Source organism: Gorilla gorilla, chromosome 1, assembly GCF_029281585.2.
Source record: "Gorilla gorilla gorilla isolate KB3781 chromosome 1, NHGRI_mGorGor1-v2.1_pri, whole genome shotgun sequence".
In the NCBI taxonomy this organism is placed as follows: domain Eukaryota; kingdom Metazoa; phylum Chordata; class Mammalia; order Primates; family Hominidae; genus Gorilla; species Gorilla gorilla.
This window is the reverse complement of record NC_073224.2, coordinates 80,079,281-80,103,813: the sequence shown is the minus strand read 5'-3', so window position 1 is coordinate 80,103,813 and position 24,533 is coordinate 80,079,281. Positions and strand designations below refer to the sequence as shown.

At 41.7% G+C, this 24,533-nt stretch overlaps 1 protein-coding gene across 1 annotated transcript in view; it reads left to right on the top strand.

The window, feature by feature from the left end:
* Window positions 1-24,533, top strand: part of PAPPA2 (pappalysin 2) — a 298,990-nt gene that overhangs the window by 130,726 nt on the left and 143,731 nt on the right. The window contains exons 4-8 of the mRNA XM_004027950.5: window positions 9,410-9,703; window positions 11,410-11,602; window positions 15,031-15,152; window positions 18,375-18,864; window positions 21,888-22,016. Of these exons, the coding sequence (XP_004027999.1) occupies window positions 9,410-9,703; window positions 11,410-11,602; window positions 15,031-15,152; window positions 18,375-18,864; window positions 21,888-22,016 (1,228 nt within the window). The remainder of the gene's footprint in view (window positions 1-9,409; window positions 9,704-11,409; window positions 11,603-15,030; window positions 15,153-18,374; window positions 18,865-21,887; window positions 22,017-24,533) is intronic.

Here is a 24,533-nt window from a genome sequence, read left to right as displayed (position 1 = left end):
ATATTTTTAGATGTTGGTTAATCACTAGTAAAAACAAATACTTGGGAAATGTGTATTTTAAGGAGATAAATGTGGCTCCCCCAACCCCAAAGTAGTTCTTGTGTCTGTGGATGAATAGTAATTATTGCTGTAATGAGAAAAGATTTAACATAAATTATATTGCTTTGTTTCTCATTTATAGCTGTAAGTGCTAAGAAGCTTTGTTCGAATAAATAAGGAGATGGGGAAAAGAGGAGTTCTGTTTGATTGACTGAGTGGATGGTGGTGCCAAGGTAGAAAATGTAGGAAAAGGAAAAGCAAATGGGGAGCCAGTTTGTTTTTGGATATGTTGAGCTAGGGGTCTCTAAAATCAACTAAGAAGGGGCTTCCATGGAAGAGGGAGGAGGAATAGGTATCAGGGGTGTATTGGAAACCAAAAGACAGAGAGTTTTGAGAAAGTCCCCTGGGGTCCACAGGTACTGCAGAGAGATGAAATCAGCACACGGGCATTTTGGCCAAGTTAGAAGAATCACCGTGGCACAGAAGCTACATATTTCCGAGTGTTCTGGCTTGCCTGCCACATTTCCTAACTGTTCTAGAGAATGTCTGTACCACCACAGAGCAGTGAGAGCACCAAGTCTCTCACTGAGGGCAGCATGCCCTCAGGTGCGTGCGACTTGAGGACCCTGTGGGAGGAAACTTGAACCTGGATCATGGGGGTTTAAACATAAGGGATCTTCAAATGAGTCCAGATGAAGTGATTCTTGACTGGGGGAAAAGAAAATATTTGAATGATGGAGTGGGTTATGGCTTCACATGGATAGGAACAAATGGGACCTGGGCTTTTGTTTCCTCATATGTAAAATGGGGATAATAAGCATGAGGAAGAATGTCCGGCATACAGCAAGAGTTCAATAAATATGAGCTTTTGTAGCAGTAGTAGAAGCTCCAAATATGGTGTATCTGTGGTTGCCCTTCCTGGTTGTGCCTTCAGCCTCATACCACATCTCCAATATATAAAATTTTTCAGTGCCCTGGAAAGATCTTGGCTCTTTTAAAAGGGAAAGAAATGTGTTTTTAGGAATGCATCTGCTTGCAGTGGTAGAACTGCTTGTAAGAAGCAGAGGGAGCTTCCTTATAAATCAGAGAAGGAAAGGGTAAGCAATGGTGGGTGGTCTGGGGAGGTGAGCGGTCTGTGAATGTTCTGGAGCCCAGTGGACTGCAGCGGAGTAGCTGTCACAGGGTTGGTACGGGTAGGACCACTCCCTAGGAGAAGGCAAAGCAGCAGCAGTGTAGGTGGCAGAAACTAGCTCGGAGGTGAGATATCCCTTCCTCATGCAGAACTTTCACAGGGGGTCTTCCAGGACAGACTTCAGCTTTCTTTCAACCAAACAGTTAGATATTGAGATTAAAGTTTACATCAGTTGTGATACATTCATGCGAATGAAGCCTCAGGTGCTAAGAACTATCCATTGATATAGTAAGTGGGAAGTCTTTGGTAACGTCAACCAGATTGTTTCTGTGGAGTCTGGGTGCAGAAACCAGAGTGGGACAGGTAGAGGAACCCACAGAAGGTGAAGAGGGGGATGTGGATCTTTCAAGAAGTTTGGCTGTGAAGGCATAAAGCACTAGTGTGGAGAAGGTGATGCTTAGAGGGTGATGAAGAAAGTTTTGGATTGAAAGAGACTTGAGCATGGTTACAGTCTACAACCTGATGGACTGTACCTTGTCATTGACAAGGTAGTAGCTTTTGTTATTTTTGTTTGTTTTTATTGTTATGGATCTTAATATTTAATTTTTAAAAATTTTAATTACGGGTACATAATAGTTGTACATATTTATGGGTTACATGTAATGTCTTGATACAGGCATACAATGTGTGGTGATCAGTTATTTCTTCGTGTTAAGAACATTCTATTCTTTTACTTATTTAAAAATATCCAATAAATTATTAGCTATAAAAAAATAAAGATTCACTTCTCTTTCTAGCTCCAGTTATTATTATTACTTTTTAATCGTCTCCATTTCTTTCTCTCCCTTTGCCTACTAGTCCACCTACACCACTTTTTCTTTCCTTGCCCTGACTTGAAGTGCTCCTTCCTTGGACCCCAAGTCACAGTTTTATAACTTTGTCTGCTCATTGTGGACAGCATGTTTTGAGGAGCAGAGTTTCACCAGTCACTGGAAGTAATTACATAGGCACATGCAGACCAGCCCTCAACCTCCCCGTTTTATGGGCATATAATATTCAGCCCTAAAAATTTTACAGAACTGTTTTAGAGTTTTTCAACCAATATCCTTTTCTCAAGTTGCCCAAAGCTATGTATTTATTTATTTATTTATTTATTTATGTGCTGGAAGTGGCTTTGGGAATCATTCTCTTTACCATGAGCCACTTGGGCATTCATGTGTTAAAGCCTGGAAAAGCCAGTAGGAACTTAGAAATATAGAATCACTTTGGAAGCTTGGCTGTTTACTACTAAGATTTCATCTTCTAATTAGCAGATTCTTTCTTTTCTTCTCCCACACCATCCCCTAGACCACACAACAACTCTCTTATTGTTTTGGCTTGTCTTTTGTAATCAAGGCTGAAAGATCTTCTAAGAAGGCATGTGTTCTCCTGCTGCCAGTCTATTAAGGAACAGCTGTGCCACACATGGCCCCCAGTTGCTAAATCCTGGGAGCCCATTCATATCGTGTTCCATGTACAAGTTGATGGTATTGGGACGCACTGGGTTCAAGTCTTGGCATACACATTCAGGTATGCAAGAAATGTAACTTACTTTATTCTTCTGTCATTAAACTTTCTTCCTATTTTGAGCCCCCATGCTGATGAGCAGTAGTAATTTACTCTCAGTCAATTATGCCTGTTATGCTTGGGGCTGTACCTAACTGTGGAGATGGCTTATATGTGCCAAGATCACAGGGAAAATGATCAATTTTTGTCCTTGGTCACCAGTTGATGCTGGTTACCTGAGATGACCCTGGTTCTCATCACAGGGACACCCTCAGGGAATTTCTGGCAGGCTCTGTTGCCCTTCCTACTTAGCTCTGGTGGTCAGTGGTTCCTCTCTAGGGCTAAGCCACTTAGGAATCTATTACCATAATGAGGCAAGATCCCTCTGCTCTCAGATCATACAAACCTATTTTGGGTTTTTATCCCTTTCCCAGCTCGAAAGTCAAGGTACAGTCAACTTTATTGGACCCACTACCATCTATTCATTCCCATTATTTACCTTTTGTCTCTTTCCTCTTCTTTCAGCTTGGGAGAATCTTTTCTAAGCTAATGTGGTAGTGGTCGTGTTGGTAGTGTGAGAGCAAGGGTCCCTATCTTCAATCCATTCACCATGCGGGCTAAACCATGGATGGCATCATCTCAGGACCCAGGTGGCAGAGGCTTAGAAAACCCCACAGCCAAAAAAGGATTTCTTGTTTCCTTGCTTTTCATTCTGTTGTATTACTTCCTAATGAGGTTAATACATGTAGAAAAGTCTGGCATTGTGAATTGAGTGGAGTAAGAAGAAGAGAAGCATGGAACCAGTGGGGTAAAATGTTAGTATTTCCAAATTTTTTCCGTCCTTTTACACTAGTACTTTAAAGCTTCCCCTGAGTAAGTATTCCTGGTCTTGTTATCAGTCCGTCGACAGCCTTGCAGGATGGGCGTTGGGGAAGTGAGTGAAGGTGGGGGAGCCTGAAAGTGCCTCAGAGTGGAGACTGAAGTGTCCTGGTATAGTTGAAAATATATGTGTGCATTTCTTTTTTCTTCCTGTTTCAATGTGTCAGGCAAGAGCAGGAACACCAAAGAAGGGATTCAACTGTAAGGGATGGAATCTCGTCCCTACCCCACTCCCCGTTCTACTATCATATTTTATCTCTCGTCTGTGTTTCAGTTTCGTCCTCCAATATAAGGAATGATAAAAATTAATGGTTTTGAGTATAAAAAATGATAATCATATTCCCATAACTAGAGAGTTGGAAGGGAATGATTATTGGCACTATAGAACAAAGACATCTTGTGTAAATCTGATCTAACAATAATTTGAGGTCTATGAAGAATTATGCCAACAGCCCCAATTCAGTAAGATTTCCTTTCCTCTTGCAATTAGCAGCCTAATTTCAGACTGCTAGGAATAAGTTTTGAACCCTAATGTGTTGTCTATGAAGAGAATGGGCACTTGTCTGTTTGCAGCCCTGTCCAAGTCTTGCTTGTCTTCTGGATGCCTGCGGTTGTCAGGATCAGAAAAACATGAAGACAAAGTGTGAGCGGCTTAGAGGAAAATCAGAGCTCCTTGTTGAGGTTGTTCTCCTACTGTGCCTGGCAATGCCTGGTTTCACTCTGGGAGGTCTGTCCAATTTATGGTCAGGCCCCACCTTCCTTTTTTTTTTTTTTTTTTTTAATGAATGAAGGTTAGGTGGGAGCCAATGAAGGTTACAGGCAAATGAACGTGTACTGCCAGACTGCACATAGAATAATAATATTGACAAGTGGTCTAATATATATTTTGAGTTTCTTTGTTCTGGTAAATAAGCTAAATGCTTATTTATTTACCTTACTACTTTAATCTTCATGACAATCCTTTGAGGTAGGAACTCTTGTTATTACCATTAAACAGATCAGTAAACAGCCTTGAGAGCTTCTAAGGAGTGTTTCCCCATATCAGGATCAATACTTTTACAGTGCCAGCCAAAGGAGGAGCCCTGGCCCCTCCAAAGGCTACCTTGTGAGAGAGAAGCTTCTGCCCATTGGTGCAGGTACCCACGTGTAACCACGCAGAGTCTGACCTATGTAACTGGAAGAAAGTGTGTGTGCAGATTCTAGCTTCAGAAGATAATGCTGGTTCATTTGAATATTAATATAAAATGGTACTGACAAGTAGCATTTCTTATTATTGTTTCATTATTCCTACGATGTCGTCCCTGAGAAAGGATTGCAGCTTTCTCTGAAAGCAGGGGAATGCACAGTCCCTCCGGCCCCCTCCTCCCCACGAGGGGAAGACTTAAAATGCTGGTGATGGCAGGAAGGGATTGCCACTCTAACCACTCAGTTTTTATTTATTATTTACTATCACATCTTGTTCCTTTTAATGAAAAGAAATGCTTGCATTCCTCTTATTAAATTTTGGGCAACACATCTTTATGCCTCACTCCAGCTTTGGCAGGAGTACATGTGTATTTGTAACTTTTATTAAAACATGAAAGAACTTTTCTAAACTAAATCACCAAATAAATTTAATGTCTTTCCTCACCCCTACATCAATGTGTGTGTGTGTCTCAGTGATTAGTGAAAACCCACTCCTTAATAATGTGAGTATGTGTGTCTGTGAGTGATTAAAACTCATTTCCCTAATAACATCACAAGTTTGTTTTGGTTGGAATAAAGGGCGAGTGGGAAGAACAGTGTGAGACCCCTCTGTGTATCTGTGAGAGTGGATGAAGGGTGCAAACCGGTTGTATTAGTCCGTTCTCACGCTGCTTTGAAGAAATACCTGAGGCTGGGTAATTTATTAAGGGAGGGTGTTTAATTGACTAACAGTTCAGTATGGCTTGGGGGTCCTCAGGAAACTTACAATTATGGTGGAAGATACCTCTTCACAGTGGGGCAGGAAAGAGAATGAGTGCCAGTATGGGAAATGCCAGACACTTATAAAACTATCAGATCTCTTGAGACTTACTCATTGTCACGAGAACAGCATAAGGGAAACTGCCCCCATGATTCAATTACCTCCACCTGGTCCCACTCTTGACATGTGGGGATTATGGGATTATGGGGTTTACAATTCAAAATGAGATTTGGGGTGGGGACACAGCCAAACTATATCACCGTTGGAGAGGGAATGTGGATTAAAGGTTGGCGAATCTGGGTCACTTGGAAATCTGCGGCAGGTCTGAGAGTAGGATGGCTGGCTTCTTACTGCCAGCTTTCCCCTTTCCCTCATGCTGCTGAGAGATGGGAGTCTTGGAACACAAACTTCAAGGCAGAGGCAGTGACAGTCCAGGACAATACAGATTCCTTCACATGTGTTCATGACTATCCGTCAAAGCCTGCATGGTAGCTCTGAGGGTCTGGGAATACAGATGGGAAGAAATCTTAGTGATAAGCCAATCTACCCCCTCATTTTACAGATGAAGAGATTAGGGGAAAGGTTGAACAGCCAAGGCCATGGAGCAAGTGAGGATCAGCTAATGCTCCACACTCCAAGGTCTTCTAGTTCTAGTCCAGGGGGATAATTTTATAATCTTGTGCTCTAGCAGACATAGAATTACCATAAGAGGTCTAGGACCTTGGGATTTTTGTTCTCAACATGTGTTGGTGTGCACAACACTCATCCTGAAATTAGAGCAATATTTTGTTCTATATTTTCTATATTTCTATATTTTGTGCAATCTCCTAGTTAACACACATGTAGTTACTGAACCCATTGCAGTGCCTTCTCATATAAATGAGTTTTTAGCATAAGTACATCTCTTCGCAATTGAAAATATAACTTGCAAATGTGTGTTAAAATTATGTTTTTAGTGAAAATGTAAGTGTTGTTTGGTTAAAACTTTATTCTTCTGTGTTGGGAACGTGCACCAAGAGTGTTACACTGGAGAACCCTGGCCAATTGTCTTGGGTATGGAGGGGATTTGCTGGGAGTGTTGAGGGCTTGCATTTTTATGCTTCTTCTTCCAGTTATAAATAAGCTGGTTTATTGAAAGATGGCTGTTGCAAAATATTTTTAGATTTGGAAACATCTCATTTGGGGTTGAGGTAGAGACTTCTGCTGGTTGATGAGAAGCCCAATATTATGATGACCACCCCCATATTCTCAAGTGTTTTCAGTCCACACTCCTGGTCATCCCTCCTTTCTTGGCATATGTTGATTTTGCCATCCTTTCTTCCAAGAACCATCTTTCTTTTCATCTATATTTTCTTTATCTATAATTGAAGGAGATCACAAAAGGACCTGGGCCTGTCTGACCATAGGATGTGGGGATATTTGATGTTTGCTCAGAGCTGAAACATATGAGTAGAAGGTAATTATTGATTGGAACTTTTTTTTTTTTCCATCTTTGGTAGTTTTTGTTGGATTGTGCTCTGAGACATCTGGTACTCCAGAGATGTCAAAAGATATTCTACCCCGGACAGGTTCTGTGTTCAAATAAGTTTGTAAAGCAAAGGGTAAAACTCAATTGATGAAGGACTTTTCGGGGCCTTTAATACAACAACTCACTCTCATATACATTATGGATTTTCAGGAGGGTAGTATGGTGTGCTGCATTTTCCTCAAGCATATTTAACCACAGATGCCACTTGTTTTTTCAAAGTATTACCCAGGTTCAGATTTTATGAACACAATTTGGGAAAAAAACTAATCAATTTAGATACTTAAACTTTATAGGTGAATTGTGTAGCCTTTCAAAATCCTATTTCTGAAGATTAGTTTTATTTAAGCCAAAACTTACTTAGAAGTGGGGGGAAAGAAAGGAAAGAGTATGCAGAAAAGGGATTAAACATATGTACAGAGTAGAAGTGTGGTAGAGGAAAAAGGATGAAAAAGGTGAAGGCACCTGGAAAGAACAGAAAGCTGTTCTCTTAGAATTATCTCCACTGATGTGAAGGTTGATACTGCCGTTAGAGGACTGGAGGCATAATTGTACATGAATGTTGGTGATGATTATTGCTGCTATTGGATATGTAAACATGAAGTGTGGGCCTCTTGGAAAGTGGAAATACTGTGTTTCTCCAGGTTTATTCAAATAACAGGCATTCTTGAAACAGACCTGTTTTCAAGTTAGCTTAACCCTATGTTGACATCATGATGCACAAATGAAATAAATATCCAGAAAATAACCTTATAACAAAAGAGAAATAAAAAAGGATAAATTTAGAGAATAACAATTTTACCATAAGTAGTAGAAACAATAAACACGGGAAGTGAGGTCTAGTTTCACCTGGGATGTGAAAGGAGACACTGCATCTTAGATGAGTCTGGGCATGGCTTGGGTAATGTCAGTATGTTCGAGTAAACTGGGAGACTGGAACTTGGACTTAGAAACTGTCCTGTGCAGTAAAGTAGTCACAAGAAAGTCAACTGAGCTGCCTATTAGATAGGCCAGTGGGTGTGGCGCCAGATACCCTGTGATTGTCTCCTGCCCATAAGGCTGTGTATGTGGTTGTCTAAGGGATGTTGAATGGAGGCAGGAATAGGACATAGTCCTTGGAATATAATCTGGCAAGAGAAAAGCAGAGCTATTCTCCTGGAGGACCTGCTATACTCAGAAGACTATTGATATAGGGAGGGCTCAGGTGCAAGAAGTGAAGCAAGTCCTGGGAACTGGGATCAGACCTGTGACAGAAGGGAAGGGCCAGCTGGGCAGCACAGCCAGGGGTGACCTTGGACCCCAGAGGGTTGATCCAGGGATTTTGACATTCTCTGTCTCATCTTTCAGAGATAAGACTGGGCCTGGCCCTGACAATTTTGGGGTGTAAAGAAGGAAAGCTAGGTGGTTCAACCATGGGAGAGGAGGAAAGCAGGAATTAGGATTCCAACAAGCTACACAGATAGAAGTTGGGTCATTAGAGATCCTTAGCCTTCCTTTTGTAAGGTTCCAATGATACCACTAAGTCTTTCATCTAAGCCTGATTGGATGCAATGAACTCTTCTCTGAAACACCTCCCTTCGTGTTCTCATGGAGATTTAGGGGCAGTGAGGGTGGGGCATATTCTCATGGTGACTGTGACATTCTCAATTTTGTGGTAGTTCAGTTGAACCTATCTTTTGTCTGACTAGTTGTTGAGAGTAGGGATTACTAAATCAGAAGCAGGCTACACAGCTGTCATTTCCTTTAATGTGCCAAACACTGAAAAACAAATAAACAAATTTTAGTGTTATCATCCCCACTTTGCAGACAACAAAACTGAGTTCCAGGAGGTAAGACAGCTGTTCAAGTCCTCAAAGCTGGGATGTGGAGGGGCAGGAGTTAGATCAGATTTCCTTGACTCCAAATCCCATGGGCTTTTGCCTAGATCAGTGATTCTCAACCTAGGAAGTTTTTAAAAATGTCGTTGCATGAACCTCATCCTCAAATGTTTGGATTCAATTCATCTGGGGTAGTATTTGAACCCCTGTATGTCTTCTTTTAACTCTCCCAGGTGATTTTAATATGCATACAGGGCTGAGAATTCTGGCTCTCTATTATGTCAACATTGCTATCCTGGGCCTCTAGTATAACACTCACCCATGTAGAGGATAAAGAAATGTGTATTAATTTGTTTAGAGGGTTTCTGTGGCAAGAAAGAAAAGCAATGACTGTATGTCACCAGAAGTTATAAAGTGACTCCTTAGAGGCTGAAATGGAATATTTGATGTTTATCAGAAAACATAATTAAGGATTGGAGAGCTATTCATTCTGTGCTCTGAAAGGCTTTTCAAAACTTTCATTGCAGGTGGCATTGTCCTCAGCCCAGCATATTATGGGATGCCTGGCCACACCGACACCATGATCCATGAAGTGGGACATGTTCTGGGACTCTACCATGTCTTTAAAGGAGTCAGTGAAAGAGAATCCTGCAATGACCCCTGCAAGGAGACAGTGCCATCCATGGAAACGGGAGACCTCTGTGCCGACACCGCCCCCACTCCCAAGAGTGAGCTGTGCCGGGAACCAGAGCCCACTAGTGACACCTGTGGCTTCACTCGCTTCCCAGGGGCTCCGTTCACCAACTACATGAGCTACACGGGTATCACCACTGTCTTGTTTTGTTTTCTATTAAGAATACATGGGGGCCTTTGAGAGCTGGGAGGGTGGAGGTGTGGGAGCTGATGGGAGAATGATTAAGTGGTCATTTGTGTCAGAGAGTTGAAGTGTATTTATTATAAGGTATTATTATTTTTTCATGTCTTTGAAGAACTTGAAGAAATACTGACATATTAAGGTACTTTGTTCACTGAATTCTCCTCTACTAGATATTTTAAAATGTACTTCTATCCTCGATAGTAAAAAAGGCACAGAGCCAAAAGCCCTCTTGTGATCCCCTTGACTTCTAGAATGTGGTTATTCTTATTTTTGCCCGCATTCTTAGAAATTTACTCTGAAGAAGAGTCCAATGGAAATAAAGGAAAAGAATTTATGGGTCAAGGTGGCCCTTTGTACTGTTTTTGAAGTTGGTCAACAAGGTGGCTTGGTTAATTTAGGCTCAGCATGTTTTACTGTATGTTACTAAAAAAAAAAAAAAAAAAAAAAAAAAAAAAATCAGATTCTCTTTTTCCAGCACTAGTCAAGCACAAATTCTTAGCTGCCTACCACCCTTTCCCCACCAAAAGGTGACATCTAATTTTTAAAAAATGGCATCTTCCTGGCCCTGGGAAAAACTTGTCATCTGGTCTTTCTTGCCTTAATTCAGCTTCTGTATTATTCTTCGCTGTCTCTCACGCCTTCCTTGTTTCTCGTGAAAAGTAATAGTGACTGGTTTCTTATAATGGACTCAAATTTATCCCTAAAATTAAAGACTTATTTGATGACCTAGTCCAATGGTGAAAGAAGATATTTTTTCTATAAGTTTCGGGGGCTTGTTTGGTCACAGGTTCTTCTAGAACTATCCAAAAAAGAATAAACCACCACACCCTGGTCATGACTTTGAAGGGAGGAAAGCGTGATGAGCTGATTCTGTCTGTCATCTTTCAAGATGTGTCTATCTGAGTTTCATTGCGGTGAATAATTCAGGTGCATCAGATGTGTAAGCACCAGCACCTCTCCCCCATCAAGGGGCAGAAACACCAGACGATGCCATGCAGAGGGCAGAGCTCTGGAGGCAACACCTTTGAAGCAGGAAGAGGAAACATTTAGGAAGCTGAGTGAGGCAATATTTGACTTGTGTGCTTTCACTGGAAAAGTTCCTGGCACTAAGAAAACTCCCTTTCCAACCCTATGCAAAATGTACCTGCTAAAGAGACCTTGCCAGATTCAAAAGTGAGGCTGAGACCACCATTCCCAGCCCTGCTATCTCATTGGCATTTGGCTCTCTTTCCCCTTAAGCAGCTCTACTGAATACTCACTAACCTCTGCCAACGTCACTGGGCAATAAAGCAGGTGTCTGCAACTCCACAAACGTTCACAAGTGAAAAGGCCATCTGTTGAAACACTGCCATCTTGTGGTTTGCTGAATAAGCAACCATCAGCTCAGAGCAACCTGAGCTGCCCAACTTTAAGGTCATGACCTTGCTTTAGATATGAAAGTGCTGCATCTCTGGTCTCTGTCTTCTCTTACCCTTTCCAGCTTAGACCCTTTCTGGAACAGATTGCATTTGTTCATTCATTCAACAAGTAAGTGCTCATTGAGCCTAATAAGTTAACTCAGCCATGAACAAGACACAAATTTATCCCTGCCTTGGTGGACTTGATGGGCTAAAATCTCCATCTCTTGTGCTACCTTTCTTGTCTCCACAGATGATAACTGCACTGACAACTTCACTCCTAACCAAGTGGCCCGAATGCATTGCTATTTGGACCTAGTCTATCAGCAGTGGACTGAAAGCAGAAAGCCCACCCCCATCCCCATTCCACCTATGGTCATCGGACAGACCAACAAGTCCCTCACTATCCACTGGCTGCCTCCTATTAGTGGAGTTGTATATGACAGGTGAGAGAGGCACTGGCTGTGGGTGAGCTGGCTTATTTCTCTGTGGCATTTCATATGAATGAGGGGAAGAATATGAATCCAGGGAAACTCCAATTTGGAAGTATAAATGCGTGCACCACTGCTCAGAGCTGCTGCTCCAGCCTGCTCTGTTCTCATTGCTTTAGCAGAACTCATGGGCTCTCTTGTGAGCCAGTGGCTCTTCTTAAGTGCTCACTCCTCCCTCAGGGAGGCTTGGAGAGCCTGACCGATGTGACAGGGATAAATTGGCAGAACTGAGAGGGCATCTGCCATTTGTCTCTGTCAGCTGTTCCTCTGTGGCATGAGGGTGGAGTGGCGGCTTGCCACTTGCAGAGTGGTGTTGGGGGAGGGATTACAGCATGCTTCTCCAGGCACTTCTGGGTGTGGGTGGATGGTAGTGTGCCCACTGCCACAAGCTGTGCATCAGAGGGCTTCCCTGACTTACGTGGGTGCTTCTGACACCTTCTCAGCCTCCTGTGCCTCCCCCTCTTAAGGCCACTATCTTATGGAATTGTCATCCTCTGCTTATTTTCCTACCTGCCCCACTTGACTGGCAACTACTGGGGGAGGCAGGATGATTTTTTGTCTCTTTGTCTCTTGCCCTGCCACAACAGACACCTAATGTGTGTTTGCTGAAGAAAAGCATTACACCTAAAACTAACTTTCATTCGTCCTTTGCATATTGGTTTGAAAGAATAACAGATAAATTTTTGTAGAAAGGAGAGAAAGGTAGGAAAATGAATGACATCTGATAATTGGTGAGGGATGGGAGAATGTGGTTTAACTGAGAAGGACCAGAACCCCTTCTGTGACCTGTGCAGACTGACCTATTTCAAAACCTACTGCTGTATTCTGAATGACGACAGTCCCTTATCTATTTGTGGCACTATATGTGAAGTGTTGTGCTAGGTATTTTACTTGCACTTGTCTTATTTAGTCTTTGCAGTAAACACAGTTCCTGCTAAATAAGTGAGAATTCTGAGGCATAGAGAAACATACAATGGCAAACCCAAGACCCCACAACTGATTGGAGGTGAACTCGGGAGTCCAGTGGAAATTCGGGAATAAGGAACATAGAATGGATGCTTTCTTTTAATTTAGAGCATTCTCATTTAGCACATCTCTTCTTTGCACCACACTTTCCCTCTGGGTGTCAGGCCTCAGCTAAAGAGAAGGGTGTCGCTGGAGCAAGTTTCTGTGCCCTTCAGCTTTGCTGAAAGCCTAGGGAGAGAGGCAAGAGAGAGACAGGGATAGGAGGAAGCTGGTGAATCCTCTTTCAACGTGGTATTTCAGCCTCTTGGGATTTTGATACCTGTCCCTGATACCTTGATACATACTTAGTGTGTGACACCACTTAGACCTCACAACCCTACAAAGTAGTTTCATAGTCATTGGCGCCCAAACCCTTATGGGCTCTGTTTGTGAGTCAGCACACATCTATGTGGTGTGTGAGAATCATCTTCCTGCAAGTGTGACCTTGTGCAGCTTTGGTCGAACTGCCTGAACAGCAAGTCCTCTGTGGGTGTGTGCAAACCAGAGTTTTACATCCGTTTATGTAACACATGTAAACAATTTAATCTTTGAATTCTCTCTCTGGTACAAACGTTACGATAAAGCAGACATCAGTACGGGCGTGCTGAGAGTCTGTTGGCAGAAAAGCCTGCAATTTGCTTCCTTTTCTCAGCTAGGTGGACTGCAGTTTTGAGACCTCCCAACATGTGTGTCAGGGGGACTCACGTCACATGCCCAGCAATTTGTGTCATGCTTGGAGTTGTGTTTACTCCACCCCAGCAGGTATTTGGAACCCTTATGTCAGAGAAGAGCCCCAGCTACGCACTTAGCAGCAGCCCCGGAAGGGCCAAGTGCATCAAAGGAATGAGCTTTGGAGTTTTGTTCATGTTAGAAGTGAGTGCTGATTGGAGTCAGAGGTTGGATCTTAACTACACCTTTTAGTTTCCAAAGTACTGTACACTCAGTGGTGTTTGGGAACTTGCTCAAAGGAATTAAGGAACTTGTTGTGACCTTAGGCAATTTACTTAACCTCTCTGAGCCTGAGTTTTCTCATTTGTAAACATAAGGTTATTACAGGAATTAGAAATCATTAATGAAAAGCACGACATAGCGGCACAATGCCAGTTATGTGAGGTACTTCAGAAAAGGGAGCAGCTGTCATAATCACTACCTTTATTTTATAATACTATTTTTCTGGCATATTACAAGATGTTATTGAGACCCTGACTTGATGCCTCCATTTTCAGATGCGTCATTCACAAGTGGGCTTCTAAAAAGATTCTAAGCATCAGAGGCAAGCCCCATGAAGTGACTTACCATTATTATGTAGCTGTTATTGTGTCTACCTCTTCCAGTTACCTCAGTTATAGTACTTGTAGAACTTTCATAAACTGTATTAATCACCTCATGGATATCCATAAAACAAGCATTCACAGAGGGACTGCTGGGTCCAATCCCTATGCTACCTGTTGGAAATATAAATAAGAATAGAGCTTGGTCTGGACTGGCTCACAGGCAAAAGAGAGGAAAGAATGTGAATGGAAATTCTCAACACCACATAGCAGAGCCCTAAGAGAGGAGCCAGCAGGTGCAGTGGGTGCACAGAGAAGGGAGTACTGGTCACTCAGAGGAGAGAGGATAAGTGCTACTGCAGAGTTTACATGTGAATGGTTCTTGAAGGGTAAGTAGGAGTTTGCTAAACAGAGAAGCTTGGAAAGGCTATTTGGCAGCAGAGGGAACAGCTCAAGGGCATGATATATTTGTGGAATGGTGATCTGTTCATTGCGCTGGAAATATAAAACTCAGAAAGGAACTGCAGTAGGTGAGGCTGGAGCTAGCTTGTGAAGGGCCTTGAGTCGTGATAAATAATTTGGATATATCTCCAAGGGCAATGGTGAGCCAAGAGACATTACATTTCACCTGACTTTTATTTTATGTAAGAGATTTAAAGTAGGGAGCTTAAAACATAAGGACACATATAGCTAATAAGTTTATGTGGGAAATTATTGTCTGTTTTAGTGGGGGAAATTCAAGGAGACTTTGAATGATTTGAGAGTCAATGTAGAAGGGAGTTTTATGTTGAAAGATTCAGATTTTAATTGTTTGTTGTTTACTGTTCCTAGGACAGAAAATGGCCACTTTCATCTCCACAGGCCTCTTTTATGACTTAGTTAATTTTTTCTGCTTCATGATTTTGAAATTTTCATGTCACTGAATTTTGCAAAGATGAGGTCCACACAAGAAAAAAGGATTGAGATACAGTTATTCTTAGTTACTCTCTAGGTCCTTACTAACCATCAACCCCTGCCCTCCCCACACAAAGGTCTTTCTAATTTTCTTATCCCAACTCATCTGATGGACTCTCCTCATCTCCCATCTCCATCCCTTTATCTCCCCAGGGCCTCAGGCAGCTTGTGTGGCGCTTGCACTGAAGATGGGACATTTCGTCAGTATGTGCACACAGCTTCCTCCCGGCGGGTGTGTGACTCCTCAGGTTATTGGACCCCAGAGGAGGCTGTGGGTAAAGTACCATGACATTTTTTCTTTATACCCTGGTGACCACTGAGGATGGGGGTGGAGGTAAAGAGTGGAGTAGTGACATGGTGACAAAAAGGCAATGTATGTGTATGTGTATGTGTGTGTGTGTGTGTTTTGCTGGATATCTTTAGGAGCTGCCTGGTGCCGCTGTGTGCAGAATGTTCCATATGTGCCTAACATGGAGGCCCCATGGCTGTGGTAAAGTAGAGATCAGCATATAGGACAGAAGGATGGAGAAGTCAGCTGAACTCAGGGTGTGACTTCAGGGTGAGATAGCTGGGAGGTGTAGTGTTACATGTGCCTACTTGTCCTTGGAGTAGCCGTGCCATGTGACAGTGTAAGCTGACCTCTTACTCCTCTGCATCAGGAAACACACCGCAGAGAACACTCATGCACTGGCTGAGCAAGTCTGGGTGGGGGTGGGGGGACCGCAGAGAACACTCATGTACTGGCTGAGCAAGTCTGGGTGGGGGTGGGGAGACCAGGTGTTCCACACTGACTGTTCTCGTCTATGCTATTTTATGAGTCTATTAATCACTGGTACTGGTTGTGCTTTGGATATGATCTGAGCTAGGCTCCAGGAAGGGGAAAATATTTTTTGTTATCTTTTTTTCTGTACCTCCCCTAACTTTTCAGTCACACATTCACTCACATATGTATATTAATGTGCCTAAGACAAATTACAGCATGAATCTTTTCCCAGTTCAAGTCAGAAAATACTGTTGACAGGATTTTATTACCTCCTGATGAATGGCTTGACTTCTTCCATCATCATCATCTTTAATGTTTACCTAATTATCATCTTTTTTCTTTGCCTTTAAAATATTTATTAAGACACTAGAAACAATTAAATAAGATGTGTTGGACAAAGCCCTATTTGAATTAATCTGCAGTCTTGATTGTGACATGAAAAAAAAGGAGAATATTGGTCTGAGAGTCTACAGTGTCTGCAAGATATCATCCTGGGCTCCCAGTCACTCAAGTGACAGGGCTTCAGGGATAAATCTGGAAGGAGACAATTTACTTGATTGATTGTATATGACTTTTTTCAAGTGAGAATTTTCAGGGAAGAATGGAAAGTGAGTATAAAATTTACTGCATTAGACTCTAAACAGAGATTCGCATTTCATAAAGGGCCATTTTGTGTGTGTGTGTGGCAGTCTGTCCTGTGCTGGTGTTTTAATGCCTGTTTGATTCCCTGACCTGGTATTTTTTTCCTTTTTAATTCTAGGGGGAAAAATCAGTTATCTGAGAGAGGTAAAAGGAATTAGAAGTTCTAGGTTCTAATTCTTGTATTGTGTCTTAAGGCAAACCAAATCAACTTTTAGGGCTTCCATTTCATGCTTTAACATGAAGTCATAATAAAAACTTTTTGACTGGCAGTGCTGCTGTTAGGTTGATTTCCAAGGACCTTTATTCTGCTAGTATTGGGGGCTTAATAATAATTATCAGACAAACTGAGAAGTTTTTAGGACTGCTAACATTGGACTTCACAAGCATTAATTCATAAATCATTAATGAACTAAGTATATATGATTAATAAGAAATACTAGTCTTTGCTTTGAAAAGGTGAAGAACCAGGTCATATTTAAAATATACACTATAAGAGTAATCTCTAACAGAGCAGGCACAAACACATGTATTTATAAATATGTCTAATGAACACTGCTTAGCCACCAACTATTTTCTAAATGCTATGGGGATTAGAAAACTAAAACAGATATATTCCCTGCTTAAACATCATCTTCATGGTGAGAATTTTCTGGCTTCATAACCTAAAATAGCTCCCAGCCTCACCTCATAATTCTGTATTCCCTTATGTTCCTCCACTTGTCTTCACAGATATCATTACTACTTAATATTATACTTTATATTCTTTTATGTATCTATTGTTATGTCTATCACTTTATTGTAACATATAGAAAGGCAAGACTTTGGTCTCTCTTGTTCACTCCTCTATCTCTAATACCTAGATTACTTCTTGGTGTAAAAGAACTACACTACCAATTTTTGTTGAATTAATGAATGAACTCATAATAAATGAACCAACACACAATATAGGCAAAAAACAATAAAAACCATAAGATGTAACACACCACACACACACAGTTGCACACACATATTTTTGAAATTAATAATATGTGTTTCTATTTCCTGCCTGCAGTTTCTCCCTGCAGCTACCTCCCTACTCACACATACCTGCACTGAAAGGGAAATTGCAATGTTTGAACTGGTTTTCTCTGGGCTTTGGGACATAATTTATTTTCCAAATTTTGAAGGGCTAAATACTTCTACTTTGGTAAATGTAGATATTTAATTTCTCTAGAACACTGTATAGATCTACACTGCCCTAGTAAGGCGGGGCTAAACATTATCACTTATTTTGTAAAAGAGGAAGCTGAGGCATAGAAAGATGTGCCACAGCAACTCAGCTAAGGACACAGGAGGGCTGACTCTGCTGGTTCTCGATTCAACACTCTCTCTTCAACTCCCGTCACACGACAGAAAAGAAAACCATTTGGGTAGATTATTTCCATGGAGCTGACTTTCATAGATTCGTGATATTTGATTTTTTATCATTACATTTTTATTTGGCTACTGAATCTTCATTTTTTTTTCCCACTCCATAATATGTGTTTATATTTCCTGCCTGCAGTTACCTACCTGCTTACACATACCTGAACTGAAAGGGAAATTTCAATGTATGGTTTTAAAGTTCGTCTAACCGTCAGTTGAAAGGATTGCCAGGGTGGGATCTTAGGGAATGAAAGAAGTTTTGTGAAGAGCCCTACAAAGATTGCAGTGACAGAGTGAAATCATTGGTCTTCAGAAGCATTAATTTATCATAAGTTATGAATGGACTAATCGCATGTAATTCTCTGCTCAAGGATTCTTTAAGGACATGACTTCTCTGCATCAGCCTCATGTTTCCACCTAGGATCTGGGTTGCTCTCTTTCCAATTCCTGGTGGGTTTCCTCTTGCTAAGGGCACCATGTACAGGAATGGGGTAACAAGAGTGTAATGCTTTTTACTTTTACACCTTTGTTCTTACTAGTACTTAAGATCTAACCTGCTAAGATGACCAACTTCTACAGGAATTCTAAAAGTTCTCTCCATAGTTTCTCTTTCTGGCTGCTAAGGGCTACTCATTTTCTGACTTTTAATGGCTGCTACTGATGTATCTTTCTGCTAATCTCCCCCCAGGGCCTCCTGATGTGGATCAGCCCTGCGAGCCGAGCTTACAGGCCTGGAGCCCTGAGGTCCACCTGTACCACATGAACATGACGGTCCCCTGCCCCACAGAAGGCTGTAGCTTGGAGCTGCTCTTCCAACACCCAGTCCAAGCCGACACCCTCACCCTGTGGGTCACTTCCTTCTTCATGGAGTCCTCGCAGGTCCTCTTTGACACAGAGATCTTGCTGGAAAACAAGGAGTCAGTGCACCTGGGCCCCTTAGACACTTTCTGTGACATCCCACTCACCATCAAACTGCACGTGGATGGGAAGGTCTCGGGGGTGAAAGTCTACACGTTTGATGAGAGGATAGAGATTGACGCAGCACTCCTGACTTCTCAGCCCCACAGTCCCTTGTGCTCTGGCTGCAGGCCTGTGAGGTACCAGGTTCTCCGCGATCCCCCATTTGCCAGTGGTTTGCCCGTGGTGGTGACACATTCTCACAGGAAGTTCACGGACGTGTGAGTTTGGTAGCATGACTGTGGGGCTTCCTGGGGCTCTGGGGGTGGGTTTTGTTACTTTTCCCCCACTTTTTAATATTCAGCCATGCCCTTAGTCGGAGGAATGTTTAGACTTTCAGAGGGGATTTTACTGTAAAGTGGCATATCTGAGGTAAAGAAAAGCACTTCCCAGAAAGGGGCAAGCAGGTGTCTGATTGCTGATGCCATCATCATGATTATGGACAAAACAGGTTAGTGTATGAGATGTTTCAGTTGAACTGAACATAATTGCTACAAATAAGTTGATCAGAATCAGATACTCCTGTCTGGTGACAATTTAATTTCTGATTCTTTGCTGTAGCTGTCTGATCATCTGCCACAGACCCCATAACATTTATAAGGTATAGTCAATTCTTCTATTGCTATGCAAGGAGGCCGAGGGTGAGGCAGACCAGACGATACACTCAGTTCCATGACTCATTCATGATATGAGTTTCATTCTTTCCCCTTCTTTCATTTTTCCCCTTCACACCCCATCAACCAACTCTCTTTTATCTTTCTCTTCCAGCTCTTCTCTTCCTGTTAGTTCTGTCTTTTCTTCCTACATTTAGTGAGTTCTATTATGTTCCTGGCACTGCATGTTCAGTGCTGGGGGCACAGACTAAGATGAGGTCCTTACTTACAAAGAATTCAATATCTGGAGCAGGAGGCTGGTACTCCAAAGGCAAATTCTCTTGACCTCATGACCTTCTTTGGAGACTGCCCTGAGGGCAGAACTAGGGCAAAACAAAGTTTTATCAGAGATACTGTCAGTTAGTTTTTTCTGCATTAGAAATCATCACAAAAGGTAGTGGGTTAAAACAACAAACATTATTTCTCATGATTCTATAGGTAGGTTGGGTGCTCTCATCTAGACTTACTTGGCTAGCACCAGATGGCCCAGGATGACTTCCCACACAGCTGAGACAGCTGGCATGGCTGGGGAGATGAGGGCCTCTTTCCTCATGGTCTCTCGAGGCCTGGCCTGGGCTTCTCATGGTAGTGGAAGGGTTTCCAGCAGCAGAGAGGGCAAGCCCCAAATGCTTACACTTTTCAAATCTTTGCTTTATGTTATTCATGATAATGTTCCACTAGCCAAAGCAAGTCACACAGCAATTTTAGACTCAATGGGTGGCAAAATAAACCCTCCCTTTTGATGAGAGAGGCAGCGAAGTCACATGATAGAGGGGAACATTGGGGACAGGGTAGTCATTTGGCAGTCTACCATAGCTACAGAAAAAGTAGAGAAAAATGTCCACTTTGAGCTTCATTACATTTTTCTTCCCATATTTGCTCTGTCAATTAGAACTAGAAGATAGTGAAATGACCAAAAAGCTAATGCAAATGCAAAGGTAGCTTTAAAAAGAAAAAAGATGTCATTTTGAACTTCTTAAATAAGGCAGTTAAGATGACATTTGTTATCTAATTTGCTACACACACACACACACACACACACACACACACACACACACACACATGTTTAAGGCCAATAATATCTCATTTTGTAGATGAAAAATCTGAGGCTTAACTTTGATTTGGTTCAATAGCTAGTAAATAGCAGAATCGGAATTAAAATCCAATTTTTCAACTGGATCTCATTTTGGTCCTCTTGCTTCAGTTAACACTCTGCCTTTTACAAACTCAGATCCTGGAGGGCTTGGGCTACCTGCCGCTGTGTTTTTCCTCAAGAAAAGTAAACACATGCTGATGTTTCCATCCAGTCCTTTCCCCAGCCACAGAAAAGTGTGAAGCTTTTATGCATGGCTGGACAAGCAGTCTGACAGAAACCGCCTTGTAAAGGGAAACTGTCAGCATTGATTAGGATATAAAATTGGTTTTGCTTTAGAAATATCTGGCATTCTCATGAGAGGTTTGCTTCCCTGGGGGATGTGGGGGTAACTAATTTGGAAATTTAAAAGACTTTAATATCTAGGTTTCTTTTCTATTAAAATACTTAAAAGCCAGCACAGAGGTTTCTAAAGATGTTTTTGAAACCCTGAGACATTTCCTGGTTGCTGGTTGCTGCATGAGCTGAGGGAGTGGAGGCTTTGTGGGTGAGTTGAAAAGTCTGTTAAAGAAGAGAGAACCATGGCAGAATACTGATGGCAGCCACTCACGGTAGTCCCAGCAACCCTTTGAGATCCTGTTTCACTAAGTAACTCCCATCCTAGCTTGACTTTGGTGGTAGTTTTCCAATTAGGGCAGGCACTGGGCAAAATTAAGATGAAGGCAGATTTTGTCTTTGGGACTAGAAGCTCCCCTTCTTGAGCCCTTTTCCTCTTCTCAGTGTCTTGCCTTTCACCCTCACCACACAATCAGTGCACCCAGGATCTAGAGAGAGTCTGACAAGCTCCTTTCATCTCTAGAGTCAACTGATACAACTCCATTCCTAATACCTACACACTTTAATAGATTTGGAGGTGGGGAGTTGGTTAATGCATTTCTAATTGTGGAACTTCTTGCTTCCCCCAAATTGTGACAAAAGGTGTTCCTACCTGCTGTTTTGAGACAGTTGATCTTACTCCTAAGGATTCAGTCTTCTCAAGACAGGAATTCTCTTGAGAGAAAACTATGATCGCAGACCCAAGAAGGGGGCCTTCCTGAGCCCAAACTCTGAAGCTTTCATCTCCAGTTTCTTTGATTACTTTGATGATACAGAAGACTGGCTTTTAAATAGTTTTGTTTTGTTTTAACATGGTAAAAATGCACTTGAAATACCATCTTCCTAGATTAACTGGGACTGTTAGGTTCAGTGTTAACGCAGCAAGCGTTTACTGCGCATTTACTCTGTGCAACGCACAGGGGATACAGAAATAAATATGGTTTCAAACCTTCTGGTGCTTGGGAAGACTGTGCCCTGATCTTTGTTTTAGACAATGCAGCATATGTTTAACCTTTATGTTTCCCATAATATTTCCCTTCAACTTCTGCAAACCATCAACAAAGGACCCAGGGCATGCCTCACTTTGTGGCTGTAGTGGTCACAAACCCTTTGGTTTCCACAGGGAGGTCACACCTGGGCAGATGTATCAGTACCAAGTTCTAGCTGAAGCTGGAGGAGAACTGGGAGAAGCTTCGCCTCCTCTGAACCACATTCATGGAGCTCCTTATTGTGGAGATGGGAAGGTGTCAGAGTGAGTATTTTGTATGTGTGTGTGTGTGTGTGTGTGTGTGTGTGTGAGAGAGAGAGAGAGAGAGAGGGAGAGAGAGCAGGGACACTGTTCTCTGAACAGAAGTTTCAGGAGTTTGACTTGTTTTGGAAATGTAGGGAGCAAGGCACCATTTGATTCTAGTGTTGAAATTCTAAAATCTGGGACTTGGTTGTGTCAGGTCTTGAGATCTGGCATCTCTACATAGTTATGGAGGAACCCCCTTTTACTTATAGCTAACCCCAGAGTATTGAGGTATTGAGGCTGATTATCTGGGGGCCCCTTTTATGGCCTCAGCAAGCAACTGCTGGACAGTGATTCAGGGAAGGAATTTATGCAGAAGAAGGTTACTCATCAAATGATGCTGAAAGAGGATCTCTTTTGAACAAATGGCCTATTCTACTAACGAGGTGTGTGATCTGAGGAAATTCAGTATAGCTTTTGGATCTTCAGTTTCTCATGAAACCCTTAGTAGAACTGATAACAATATAATTTCCAGCTATTCTGTAGGCATCACCAAGGTAGAAATGGAATCACCCTTTCTGTTTCTTAACATACTATGTTACTTTTCTTGTTGCCCTTTTGTGATATTAGCATAGAGGACTAATTAATTCATTCTGGTTTGCCTGGGACTTCCCCGGTTTTAGCACTAAAAATACCAAGTCCCAGGAAATCCTGGACAGTTGATCACCCTACATCAACCTAACTTTAATGCTCATCTACTTGTTACTTATATAAAGCTGCTGGGATGAGGCGGCTGGAAGCCAGACACTGTGATTTGTCTTAGATTTTGCATCCTAATAAGATGGGTTATTTTTATTTTCCCAGACCAGGTGAAAATATATCATATATTGAAGCCCTAATGGGAATCAATTCTGTAGGCTTTCTTGGGATTCCATCCCATCATTTAGCAGTCACTCAACATTGTTTATCTCCTCAATCTTTTAAGATCCTGAAACTATAGTAAGTCTATTCCTTGTCATAGAAGTATAAACACTAAAATGTTCCCCGCCCTCGAAAATATGTGGAAGCCATTGAGGTCACCTCAACCTTGCTCACGTGCTGTCCCTTGCTACCTAACTCAGCCTGCCACCTTCCCTCCTTCACTTCAAATCAGATTTCTCCCTTGGATGCTTCACATTGCAGAGGACAAGTCCACTTGGCACTGTTGTTGTTTTCTCTGTTTTGGTTGCTTCATTTTAAACCTGAAACCCTCCAGTTAATGTGCTGGGGGGCTGGGTGACCACTACTACACTGGCAGGACCCTCCTTGAACAAAACACTCTGCCCTCTGCCCTAGTGTCTTCCAAGGCAGCTGTCTGATGGTGGCCACCCTGCAGCCCCAGGGTGCCATTTCTGCCTGGAGGATGTTGGGGCTGAAAGGGGTGGAGGGCTCTTTCCCTACCCTGATTTTGCACATTCTCTCACGAGCCTTAAAGCAGCTTCATCTAAGGCAGCACTGCTTGGCTACTGGGTCTCGCAAGGTTACTTATCAAAATGTTCCTTGAAACTTCTGCCTGTGTTTTCTTCTCTGTGTAACTAGCACTTCCATCCAATGGGAAGGTATGTAACTCCAAATCTGGCTTAACCAAATGCACCACATTACACGTAAAACAAGAAGAAGCCATACCAATCATTTGATCGCTTGGATATCACTTGTCAATAGGACCACCAAAACAAGCACGATGCAGGGCCCTGAAATTATAAACAGTATTCATATAGAAGTTAATCATTTCAATCTGTGCTGTTCAATATAGGAGCCACCAACCATAGGTGGCTCTTTTTGCCTTTAAAATATACCAAATGCAACTAAAAAACTGAATACTTAATTTTATTTAATTTTAAGTAATTTATATTTAGTTTAAAAACCAAAACTCAGTTTGGTTATTGGAAAATCTTCAAGTATATTTGGAACAACTTGGGCAGGTAAATCTAATGTTCCAACTATAAATTTTAAAAAATCTAAATACAGATCAAATAGTTGAATTCAGATGTGCTGTAAGTGAAAAATACACACTAGATTTCAAAGACTTAGTATGCAAAAATAATGTAACATGCCTCATTTTATACTGACTGCAGATTGAAATAATATTTTGAATATTTTGGGTTAGGTAAAATATATTATTAAAACTAATGTTACCAGTTTCGTTTTACTTTTTAAATGACTACTAGAAAAATTAAAAATGTGGCTTTCATTACAGTTCTGTTGGGCCGCATGGCACAAGATGATACATAGCATGCTTATATTGATTGTTTAGATTATCTTCAAAATGAAAACATAAAGTTGCCGACCTCCAAGATTATTCCTGGACCCCTTGTAGCAAAACACAGATGAAGGTTAATCCTCTCTCCATAAATAAGCACATTAAGGCATAAAGTATTTGGAGACTTCTTGGATATAACACACATTTAATTAGGTCCCCAGTACAGTCTCTTTTCATTGAACCGCATTGCATTTATATAGAAAAATGATTTGTAGTTTCCTTAATTTCTTCAATTATGT